Consider the following 12,967-nt stretch of genomic DNA (forward strand, 5'->3'; position numbering starts at 1 on the left):
TGGGTGTAATCGGCCTTTTTACAGAAGCTCTTTAAATAAATAATACATACATGGATAGGTAAATAAATAAATAAATACACACAAACACACACACACACAATGGTTTGAAAACATATCAGAATGACTAAAAAGCAAGAAAGTTAAAAAGAAAGAAATATAACTTGGCTATCACAGCCACAGTGAGATTTTCTATATGTATATTGCTGTTTGCCACACTCCTGCTAAATAATTTGCTGGCTAAAAGTAGTCAGAATTAATTTGTCAGAAAGAAGATGTGCAGCACTGTTTATAATGGCACTCAGTTTTGCTAAAATTCTCTCCTTTGCTACTACCTCCAGGATGTCCAGAGTGTGTCTATAAAGTGTGTCTTAGAGTGTATCTATAGAACTTGCCCTTTAAATCAGCTTGTTGTTTCAATGGGTCTCTTTTGAAGTGATGTTACCAGCCTAGCATGTAGTACTCAAAGACACGCTATGAAACACTGCCTGTACTCGAAGCTGAAACTGAAAGAGCACTGCTCAGTAAGCTAACATAGAGAGAACATGCAGCAGATGGTGTCCAGGTATGGGAAATTAACCAATGATGCTTGAACTGTAAAACTGCACACCGTAACACTTTAAAGTTACACTAAAAGCAATACTTACAAATGAAGCATAACATCAAGTCCATCTTGAAGTGCATCACTCTCAACAGAGTCAAATTTTGATTAGAATCTGACTCAAGCTTTTTGCCTAATGATGCCTAAAGATGAGCTGCCACAGAAGCCATTCAGTTCCTGTATTTTACACACAGCTGTGACGCAATATAAATAACCAACAATTTACAACTATATAGCATTACAATTGTCTGAAACTCAGCTATCCAAAAGTATAAAGCCTTTCACTGTATGTGGCTTGAAGTGGGTGGAATCTTTGATAAAAGCAGTTTCACTCAGTTGTGACATGTTGCTTACTATGTGTAAATTGCATATTTTCATACCAAATGAGAGAAGATAAAATGAAACTTTTGGTTTACTTGAAAGAAAGCACCTATGGGTATTTAAAAATACCACTACTGCTTTTATTTAAATTGTGGGATTTCTACAGCTTATACTACATACAACTTTGAAATATGGCTGTGTCCCACCGGTGCGGCACCATGTGCTACGTGGCTACTTACAGAATGGATTAGAAAGGGTTCGGACTCTCTGATATTGCACCATAAGATTCCCATATTGGTAACAGAATTCAGCTAACAAGTAGTAGGAGCAGGACTTGCACTGGCATTAGCCACAAAGATGGTGCTGAGCAGAGTCAATACTTACGAAGTTTGACTATTGTTAATAGTAGGGGCACAGACAATCCTCAGCAAGCTATACTGAACACCACCAAAAGAGCTCCATATGTGGTAAATTATTTCTTTTGTCTCTTTCTGTGCTGTGTTCTGTTTTTTCTGTTATCTGCCATGTGTTTACATTGCTTATGCATAAGTGTGCTGTTTGCCCTGGTGATGTTCTATTCTAGTGTTAAATGTGTGAGTGACATAGTATAACATTTTACTAAATTGGACTGGACTGCCAATACTGATGCTCTGTGCAAGAGAGGACAGAGCCGACTATACTTCCTTAGAAGACTGGCGTCCTTCAACATCTGTAATAAGATGCTGCAGATGTTCTATCAGACGGTTGTGGGGCGCGCCTCTTCTACACGGTGGTGTGCTGGGGAGGCAGCATAAAGAAGAGGGACGCCTCACGCCTGGACAAACTGGTGAGGAAGGCAGGCTCTATTGTAGGCACGGAGCTGTACAGTTTGACATGTGTGGAGAGCGATGGGCGCTGAGCAGACTCCTGTCAATCATGGAAAATCCACTGCATCCACTGAACAGGATCATCTCCAGACAGAGGAGCAGCTTCAGCGACAGACTGCTGTCACCATCTTGCTCCACTGACAGACTGAGGAGATCATTTCTTGCCCACACTATACGACTCTTCACTTCCACTGGGAGGGGATAAACGTTAACATTATACAACGTTATTGTCTGTTTTATCTGTATTTATATCACTCTTTAATATTGTTTTTTATCAGTATGCTGCTGCTGGAGTATGTGAATTTCCCCTTGGGATTAATAAAGTATCAATCTATCTATCATCTATCTGTCTAATAAACTGTTTGATTGATATTGTCTTATGTTACGCCAGCAGCTCTCACTGTGGTGTTCAAAGTTTTTAATATGCTTTTGACTGGTTGCATATTTATTTTATTGGGGCTTAATGTTTTTTGGTTAACTTTATTTTGGCATATGTGTAAGTTACAGTATATTAAAACCATTACTGGAACAAACACCAGGGTTAATTTAAACGAATGTTGTAAGATGGTTTTGACAAGTGCCTTTCCACAGTAACGTGTGGAGATAAGAGATAGGAAGTAATGTCAAATACATCATTGTTTCTCTATATTAAAAAAAGACATAATCAGAATACTGTAAGGAGGAGGTTAGGAGCATGCACTGATACAGTGCATTGCCGCATCCACCACATGACAAACCAACTCAGGATCCAGATTAGGACCCGAGTGCAGCATTGCAACGGGTGATACCTCAGCACCACACTAGTTCAGATGGAGTGGAACAGTGTGAGGTTTTTATGGTGGCTGGAGTACCAATTCTGCCACCAACCCCCAAGTTTTTCCTTGCAGATTGGAGGGCCTACATGGAGGGATGGATGCAGATGAGTGTCATACCCAGGACGGAGCAAATGCTGTAAGGATTCATGTTAAATCTCTATATTTGTCTATAGATAAGAATCGATGATTATTGCTTTGGCTATTTTAATATATCAACCAACCAACCTAGTATAACTATTATGAAGCATAACATTAGAGAATAGAATGCATCTTTGTGCTCATTAGCTTTTAAGTCTAATTTTCTGGTAATCATTTTTATGAGATACAGCATTTATGATTATGTTCCACTGATTCAAGCACAGCAGGTCGTCACTTCATTTGTGCAGGATGCACGGACCTCTTCATGCAGTAGTTTCTTTCCTCGGGACTTCTTTAGTATACTGTCACAAAATGGCATTGGCAAAATTGGACATGCAATACTTGTACAAGAAGCAGATATTGGTATGCTGTCTAGTAGGACAAATGTGGTACATTGAGCCACAGTAACCCTAATAATCACTCTGGCAGATTCACTCAAAGTAAATCATAGGACGTAGCTGCTATCCGTGTTAAGCTTTCATTGTATATCACTTCCAAAGCTGCTTAAATGTGGTTTCACTTTTTACATTAATAAGTCACAAAAATAGCGTCCAGATTTTGTGTCAAAAATTGATGTAAAATAGTGCTTTGTGAAATAAACAAGGAATTTCCTCATTGCAAATTGTAAGAAAAGAAAATTAAAACTGAAGTGGTGAATGACTTGTGTTGAACAACAGATGACACCATATTGTAAAGCATACTGAACTTAACACAGAAAATAAATCAGAGTGATAGAAGCAGGACTATATAACACACGAGAAAGGGGAAAATGAGGGAGGTGACAAACACTTTAGGAGAAAAGATATCAGTTGTAGGACAGGCTAGAAATTAAAAAAGCTCAGAAGGACTGAAACAATTAAAAGATCCCAGCACTGATAAGCACTGGCTACCCAAATCACAACCAGATAAGCAACACATGTCCACTTGTCAATATTAGAAATGGATGACCCATTGATCGTGATGTAGAATGTCTGAGAAGAAGTTGTTTTAGAAAAAAGACTTCCAGAAATTACAAGAGAGAAACCTAGAACAAATTCCAGTGAGAGGCCACTGACAACTTGGCTATAATAGTACTTAAGGTGAAAAACCTCCATAATCTCTACATCATGTCAAACTTTAGTACTGTATTTGTGGCTGTTTTATTAAAAGCAGAGAAAGGAAATTAAGAAGCAAGGCTGATTGACTTTTTTATTTAAATTAAATCACAATGAACATGTCACCATCTTCAAATAAACATACAGTATCTGAAAGTACTAGCAATGAAATGTGAAAGCACCAATTTTGATACCTCTCTCCACTAAATGTACCCTATAAAGCGGTACCATTCTTCTTAATGGTCAAGAATTGTGTCTTTTTGAGCAAGTTTGCACTGGAGTCGTGAAGTTTATTTTTTCTGACAGAGTCACTAAATTCTTCCCCAACTCTAGTATTTGAGTCTCAAGTGATTTAATTAGGAAGACTATTAACTCCACTTGTGACATCTTTTAGTATTTTAGTAGTTAGCAAACTAATAACAACCCAGAGAAATGCAACAACATTAACACCCACACCAAGTTGGACTGCAACAGTTAAGACAGGGGCTGAGCTATGCAGCACAAGCAAGATGTGCAAATTAAATTAGGGAGCGTGAGTTAGTGCCAATGCAGGTCCAGAATCTACACGTATATATGTACATTTCTGCAGTGTACCAAACAGTTTTTTAATGCTATTCTCACAGATAACTACGACTGCTCCCACCTTTTCTCTACATTTTTTTCCTAATGAACCTGTTCTGATCCCCCAATATAAATAAATAATATTAAGATTTTAAAATTAATTAACTGACTTTTTTATTTTAATAAATAGATAGTGACATGTCAGCTCTTAGATTTAGCAAAGGATTTCCAATTCTACTTGGAGAAAAAAAAAACAAGCTGATGGATGCTTTAGACTAAATGGTGGGAAAACGGCAAGGAGTGTGGCTTTATGGTTACTGGAGACCCACTGGTAATTTAGACTTTAGTTGATGTAACCAATTGCAAAATTAAGATTCACAAAGCAGGTATATGCCGTTAACATGAACAAACGCTTTCATTTACAGAAAGTGCCCACTAGGCTTGAGACACCAAGTTCCTCTTTTGCTTGCTAAGGGATGATACGGAATTTGAGTCGTAGCAGTTAGATCATGTTCATGATGAACACACATGTATCAAAGACATAGCACAGTGCTCCTTATATTGTACTTTAAAATCTACAATTTGGAGCTTCTGGCAATTAAAGGAGAAAAAAGTATGTGGTCATGCTTTGGTGTACATTATATTTAGATGCATTATACATTTGGGGATATAAAATCTGTTGCATGTTGCAGCCATGTCAGCAAAATATTAAACACGCAGCACAAAAGTGTTTGCCATCTACAAAATCATAAAGACAAATGTCTTCATATACAACTTTAAGGCAATTTGCCATATTTTCTTGGTTAATGCTAGCAGGTAGCACACATTGTTTCTTAGTTTTTGGTGGGGGGAGTATAAACATCTCAGATTGTTCACCAACTTTCCATCTGAATCTACATCTAGGGAAAATCTGCTCCGGATCTCTGACCTTTTTTACTGCTAAATACTGGCCAGTTTTACTTGACTTTTACACATCTACCTGTTCCATTTCCTCAATATGGTAAAATATCATTAAAATAAATATGTTATGTTCTGATTTTCAATATGTGAAAAATTCAATACGAGAAAAAAACATTACAAGTAATAACAGTTTCAATGGTGTTTAATTGAACATTATAGGCAATTTGTCATTCTGCATTTCTCAAAGCTGACCTCTAATTCTTGCTCCCAATGACCCCAGACCCAACGTACACCTCTAACACACATCTTCAGTGCCATAATACTGTAGGAGGTGAGTGGGTGTGTCATATTTATAAAATTAAAAATTAATAATTACCAATCAATCAATATAATAAAGTCTTCTACAAACACTACAGCTAGAAACTTGGCATATACCAAAGCTTGAATCTGAAGTTTTTGTTTTGTTTTTTCTCAACAAGTCCATAAGTTTGGTTTAAAGTAGAACCTAAAAAGGGTTATGGAGTAATACAATATAGAAGGGTAAGAAAGATTAAGACTTTGACCTTCACTGTGAAAGTAGAGAAGCAATATGCCATGTAAAGTAGAAGGCTGTTAGTCTGTGATGTGCAGAAGCGACAGTGTGGTCATTGGCACGTCATTTACCCCGTTAAGTGAGTAAGACTGCAGAAATAAGGGAAAAAAAAAAACTATGTACTTCAGATTTACAGTATAAATCACCAGAAGAAATACCTACAGCAAAGCTTGGCATGGAGGAGTACTGTTATAAGAAAATACCTGTTTCAATGGGTTCCTCTTCATCAATACTTTTGACAATTTTGGATTTATAATCCCTAAAAGCCATGTATTTCAACAATCTTCTAAGCTTCTTCTAGAAAGGAAAAGTAAATAATATATTAAAAATGGGATACCATTTGAATATAACAGGTTTGTCTGCATCTAAAATGCCAGAAATTCATTTCAGTTGCTAATTCTATTACTCTAAATGGGTGATAATCTGCCTTTAAGTAAAAAAAAGCATACTACACATTTGCCTATTTTAGTAAATAAAATAATAGGCAGCATACACTATATGAAAATGCTGTCCACCTTCCTTTAAACATAAAAATACATCTGATACAGCTGAACTATAGAGAACTATCATCAGTACATCTTGCAAATGCAAAACACCACTGCATATAATTTGCAGGTCACACATGATTCAACAGTTAAAACGCTTAATTAAAATATTTTGAATGCTAAAGATGTTTTGCTGTTTTGAAAGAGTTTCTTGAAATGTTGCATTATTTCATAGAACTTGCCTTATTTCAACATTTTTATTACAACTAAAAAAATTTAAATATTGCTTGAAGTATCCAAATTCCATTCTTCTAAAAACAGTAAGAAAGTACCCGTACTTCTAAAGGAAATAAATGGTTTATGCAAAGACAGACAAGCATATAGCAAATGTTTCATTCATTAACTATAACTACCCAGGAGGAAATCTGTATTATCCTTTACACTACCAGCTTTCGAATTAAAACTGAAATATTGATTATATTTATTCCCTACCTCTGAGCATCAGACACACAGTCCCACCCCATAAACTTAATTCTAAATCATAATTACAGTACCTTATCTTTACGCATAAGAAACAAGATGTCTTCAGCAGATATAACTCTAGCTCCTCTTAACTGAGATATATCTGCAGCTTGCTGCAACTAAAACAAAAAAAAACAAAGTTATTATTTGTAAAAATTTTAAATGGCATGAAAAGTTGATGGAAAACAGGCAGGCATATGTTTAAATTTTCCATTAATAAAGCAATAATTTTGGTAAACCTGTGGCCAGACCATGTCCAGGAAGTAAAAGTAGTAATCTACCCATCTCTACATGTTTACACACACACACACACAGTACTGAGGGTGTAAAGTTGAGACCTCAGGAAAGACCAAACAGAGAATAAACCACCACTGTATATACTGTATGGCATCTAATTCATTATATGCAGATGTTTATGGTTTCTTTGGTATCACTGTAAGATTTCATGATGCTACAATGTAAACTGCTGCTGCTACTCAAATGTTTTTCTGTCAGTAACAAAAATAACCGATAATAAAAACAGTATTTAAAGAAAAAAAAATTGTCTATTCTTATTTACTTTCACTGATTCACAATACTGAAATACAAAGACACTGAATTACTGCTGACTACTTGCTTACTTTTATTCAATGCTGCTAGTAATTATTTGTTAAGCAAATCTTTAATAATGGCTTTGTAATAAACTGTTTGAAAAAATGCTTGTCATCATTCCTTTGTGGTTAAATGTTATGAAAACAGAAAGGAGTAAAATAGTTACACTATACACCATCATTCTTAATAGGAGCGAATACTTTATATTTTTAGAAATCAATGCCTGCAGAAAATGATGCTAAAATACATAAGTGCAAAATTAAAATTAAACATAATACATGTGTTTTATGCAGGACACTTGCAAGCTTTTCCAGAGTCTCAATATGAAGTGAACTTGATTTTGAATGTGCTTAGTTAACCAAATGTCTGCATGCTAGGTAACAAAAAGATATATTTTTCCTTTTTTTTCAAATTCTGCTCTGTCCTGCTTTAGGTCACTGTTCATTTATACTTCACAGAAATATGTATGTCACCTCTATATATAAGCATTTCTTTAAACTGTTGAATCAGTTTGTAACCCTCTCATTCACTTTGCTACGCGGAATAAAATTGATTTTGTGTTCAGTTAGACTATTACCTAAAGTCTACTTGCGCAAGTAAAAATATGTAAGAATTAAAACAGTTAGAGCTGCCAATCATTGTAAAAATGTACACTAAGAGAAAAAAATTCTGCTGGTAAATGTAAAAACATTTACAAAAATGGAGGAGTGGACTATCCAGAAAAATGCTAACAATTACACTTTAAGGAGTCTCGTTTGAGGCTTTGATCAAAACAAATCAAATGGCCAAGAAAAATAAGGAACCAAAAATAACTTCACAAACATGGAATAAGAGATAAATCACACCAAACAACTTTAGTGTTATCTTATGAAGGCGACTTACTGGCTTCCGAGGGAATGATCTTTCCAAAAGCCTGGCAGAACCTAACCTAACACATATAAAGCTGCTCAAATATCTAATATCACAGACTATGATACATTTATTTGTGAATAAATCTGATGTTTTATAAAGAACACCAGGGAGTATGTCTGTGTTAAACAAACTCCCTTGTCTATGCGGTAACTGCAGTATGAAACAATCAAATATTTTTATTAACTTTTCAAATAAGGATTATATTAACATGCAGAAATACGTCAACAATGTATACAGAGAAAATACTCCTGATATACCTGTCACATTAACTTGTGAGATATCTCTCAAATATGTATTATTTATATCTCATTTAATAAACTGCCTCCTCCTTGAACCGTCACCTTATCGTGGTGGAGGGGTTTGCGTGTCCCAATGATCCTAGGAGCTATGTTGTCCGGGGCTTTATGCCCCTGGTAGGGCCACCCAAGGCAAACTGGTCCTAGGTGAGGGATGAGACAAAGAGCGGTTCAACAAACCTCCAATGAAGAGTAAAAACTTTGGACAACGTTTTCCCTTGCCCGGACGCGGGTCACCGGGGCCCCCCTCTGGAGCCAGGCCTGGAGGTGGGGCTCGATGGCGCGCCTGGTGGCGGGCCTGCACCCATGGGGCTCGGCCGGGCACAGCCCGAAGAGGTAACGTGGGTCCTCCTCCCCATGGGCTCACCACCTATGGGAGGGGCCAAGGAGGTTGGGTGCAGTGTGAGTTGGGTGGTGGCGAGGCGGGACCTTGGCGGTCTGATCCTCGGCTACAGAAACTGGCTCTTGGGACGTGGAATGTCACCTCTCTGAAGGGGAAGGAGCCTGAGCTGTGCGCGAGGTGAGAGGTTCCGCTAGATATAGTCGGACTCACCTCGACGCACAGCTTGGACTCTGGAACCAATCTCCTTGAGAGGGGCTGGACTCTCTACCACTCTGGAGTTGCCCCGGTGAGAGCGCCGAGCAGGTGTGGGCATACTTATTGCCCCGACTTGGAGCCTGTGCATTGGGGTTTACCCCGTGGGCGAGAGGGTGGCCTCCCTCCGCTTCGGGTGGGGAAGGGTCCTGACTGTTGTTTGTGCATATTGCCCGAACAGCAGTTTGGAGTATCCACCCTTTTTGGAGTCTCTGGAGGGGTTGCTAGAGGGCATACCTTCTGGGATTCCCTCGTTTTGCTGGGAGACTTCAATGCTCACGTGGGCAATGACAGTGAGACCTGGAAGGGCGTGATTGGGAGGAATGGCCCCGATCTGAACCCGAGCGGTGTTTTGTTATTGGACTTCTGTGCTCGTCATGGATTGTCCATAACGAACACCATGTTCAAGCATAAGGGTGTTCATATGTGCACTTGGCACCAGGACACCCTAGGCCTCAGGTCGATGATCGACTTTGTGGTCGGGTCGCCGGACTTGCGCCATATGTCTTGGACACTCGGGTGAAGAGAGGGGCGGAGCTGTCAACTGATCACCACCTGGTGGTGAGTTGGCTTCGATGGTGGGGAAGATGCCGGTCAGACCTGGTAGGCCCAAACGTGTTGTGAGGGTCTGCTGGGAACGGCTGGCAGAGCCCTGTCAGAAGTAGCTTCAACTCCCACCTCCGGCAGAACTTCAACCACGCCCGAGGGAGGTGGGGACATTGAGTCCGAATGGGCCATGTTCCGTGCCTCTATTGTTGAGGCGGCTGACCGGAGCTGTGGCCGCAAGGTGGTCGGTGCCTGTCGGGGCAATCCCGAACCCGTTGGTGGACACCGGCGGTGAGGGATGCCGTCAAGCTGAAGAAGGAGTCCTATAGGACTTTTTTGTCCTGTGGGTCTCTGGAGGCAGCTGATAGGTACCGGCAGGCCAAGCGAACGCGGCTTCGGTTGTTGCTGAGGCAAAACTCGGGCATGGGAGGAGTTTGGAGGCCATGGAGAACGACTTTCGGACGGCTTCGAGGAGATTCTGGTCCACCGTCCGGCGCTCAGGAGGGGAAGCAGTGCAGTGTCAACACCGTATATGGTGGGGATGGTGCGCTGCTGACCTCACTCGACGCTGGGTCGGTGGGAGGAGTACTTCAAGACCTCCTCAATCCCACTAACATGCCTTCCAACGAGGAAGCAGAGCCTGGGGACTCTGAGGTGGGCTCTCCCATCTCTGGGACTGAAGTCACCGAGGTGGTCAAAAAACTCCTTGGTGGCAGGGCCCCGGGGGTGGATGAGATACGCCCGGAGTTCCTTAAGGCTCTGGATGTTGTAGGACTGTCTTGGTTGACACGTCTCTGCAACATCGCATGGACATCGGGGACAGTGCCTCTGGATTGGCAGACCGGGGTGGTGGTCCCCTCTTTAAAAAGGGGGACCGGAGGGTGTGTTCCAACTATAGAGGGATCACACTCCTCAGCCTCCCTGGAAAAGTCTATTCGGGGTTCTGGAGAGGAGGGTCCGTCGGATAGTGAACCTCGGATTCAGGAGGAAAAGTGTGGTTTTCGTCCTGGTCGCTGAACAGTGGACCAGCTCTTCACCCTTAGCAGAGTCCTGGAGGGTGCATGGGAGTTTGCCCGACCGGTCTACATGTGTTTTGTGGACTTGGAAAAGGCATTCGACCGTGTCCCTCGGGAATCCTGTGGGGGTGCTCCGGGAGTATGGGGTACCGGACCCCTGATAAGAGCTGTTCGGTCTCTGTACAACCGTGTCAGAGCTTGGTCCGCATTGCCGCAGTAAGTCGAGCCCGCTTCCAGTGAGAGTTGGACTCCGCCAGGGCTGCCCTTTGTCACCGATTCTGTTCATAACTTTTATGGACAGAATTTCTAGGCGCAGCCAGGGTGTTGAAGGGGTCCGGTTTGGTGGACTCAGGATTGGGTCACTGCTTTTTGCAGATGATGTTGTCCTGTTTGCTTCATCAGGCCGTGATCTTCAGCTCTCTGGATCGGTTCGCAGCTGAGTGTGAAGCGGCTGGGATGAGAATCAGCACCTCCAAATCCGAGAGCATGGTCCTCAGCCGGAAAAGGGTGGAGTGCCCTCTCAGGGTTGGGGGAGAGATCCTGCCCCAAGTGGAGGAGTTCAAGTATCTCGGGGTCTTGTTCACGAGTGAGGGAAGAATGGAGCGTGAGATCGACAGGCGGATCGGTGCGGCGTCCACAGTGATGCGGGCTCTGCATCGGTCTGTCGTGGTGAAAAAGGAGCTGAGCCGTAAGGCAAAGCTCTCAATTTACCAGTCGATCTACGCTCCTACCCTCACCTATGGTCATGAGCTATGGGTAGTGACCGAAAGAACGAGATCGCGAATACAAGCGGCTGAAATGAGTTTCCTCCGCAGGGTGTCTGGGCTTTCCCTTAAAGATAGGGTGAGAAGCTCAGTCATCCGGGAGGGGCTCAGAGTAGAGCCGCTGCTCCTCCGCATCGAGAGGAGTCAGATGAGGTGGCTCGGGCATCTGATCAGGATGCCTCCTGGACGCCTCCCTGGTGAGGTGTTCCGGGCACGTCCAAACGGGAGGAGGCCCCGGGGAAGACCCAGGACACGCTGGAGGGACTATGTCTCCCGGCTGGCCTGGGAACGCCTTTGGGATTCTCCCGAAGAGCTGGAAGAAGTGGCCGGGAGAGGGAAGTCTGGGTCTCTCTGCTTAAGCTGCTGCCCCCGCGACCCGACCTCGGATAAGCGGAAGAGGATGGATGGATGGATGGATTAATAAACTGCCATAAAAAAGATATTAATTGAAATCAATATATTGCAATTGATAAAGTAATATACTAATTTACTTAGGGAGTAGATAATTTAAATCTTCTTCATGTATTTGTACTGCAGTTGCAAACTCTCTTACTGTACAATTATACTTTATTTCTAATTACATACATATACAGTACAGGCCAAAAGTTTGGACACACCTCCTCATTCAATGTGTTTTATTTATTTTCATGACCATTTACATTGGTAGATTCTCACTGAAGGCATCAAAACTATGAATGAACACATGTGGAGTTATGTACTTAACAAAAAAAGGTGAAATAACTGAAAACATGTTTTATATTTTAGTTTCTTCAAAACAGCCACCCTTTGCTCTGATTACTGCTTTGCACACTCTTGGCATTCTCTCGATGAGCTTCAACAGGTAGTCACCTGAAATGGTTTTCACTTCACAGGTGTGCCTTATCAGGGTTATTTAGTGGAATTTCTTGCTTTATCAATGGGGTTGGGACCAGCAGTTGTGTTGTGCAGAAGTCAGGTTAGTTGAACGATCATTTATTTTTCAACAGGACAATGACCTCAAACACACCTCCAGGCTGTGTGAGGGCTATCTGACCAAGAAGGAGAGTGATGGAGTGCTGTAAATGGCCATGAAAATAAAGAAAACACATTGAATGAGGAGGTGTGTCCAAACATTTGGCCTGTACTGTATATATATATATATATATATATATATATATATATATATATATATATATATATATATATATATATATATATATATATATATATATATATATATATACACACATGTATGTATATATACATATATACATAAATATATACATAAATACATATATGTGAAGCGTAGGCCAAGGAACAAGGAACACCCACATGCCTCAGAGCATGTTCTGCTTTGCTTTCAGAAGAGGACCAGA

The 12,967-nt window shown here is 41.0% G+C and overlaps 1 protein-coding gene across 3 annotated transcripts in view; it reads right to left on the minus strand.

Moving 5' to 3' along the window:
* Nucleotides 1–12,967, minus strand: part of supt3h (SPT3 homolog, SAGA and STAGA complex component) — a 538,864-nt gene that overhangs the window by 234,990 nt on the left and 290,907 nt on the right. For all 3 annotated transcript variants that reach the window (XM_039749446.1, XM_039749445.1, XM_039749447.1), the window contains exons 4-5: nucleotides 6,925–7,011; nucleotides 6,089–6,182 (exon numbers count right to left, since the gene is read on the minus strand). In XM_039749446.1, coding sequence (XP_039605380.1) covers nucleotides 6,089–6,182; nucleotides 6,925–7,011 — 181 coding nt within the window. The remainder of the gene's footprint in view (nucleotides 1–6,088; nucleotides 6,183–6,924; nucleotides 7,012–12,967) is intronic.

This window comes from Polypterus senegalus, chromosome 3, assembly GCF_016835505.1.
Source record: "Polypterus senegalus isolate Bchr_013 chromosome 3, ASM1683550v1, whole genome shotgun sequence".
Lineage (NCBI taxonomy): Eukaryota > Metazoa > Chordata > Cladistia > Polypteriformes > Polypteridae > Polypterus > Polypterus senegalus.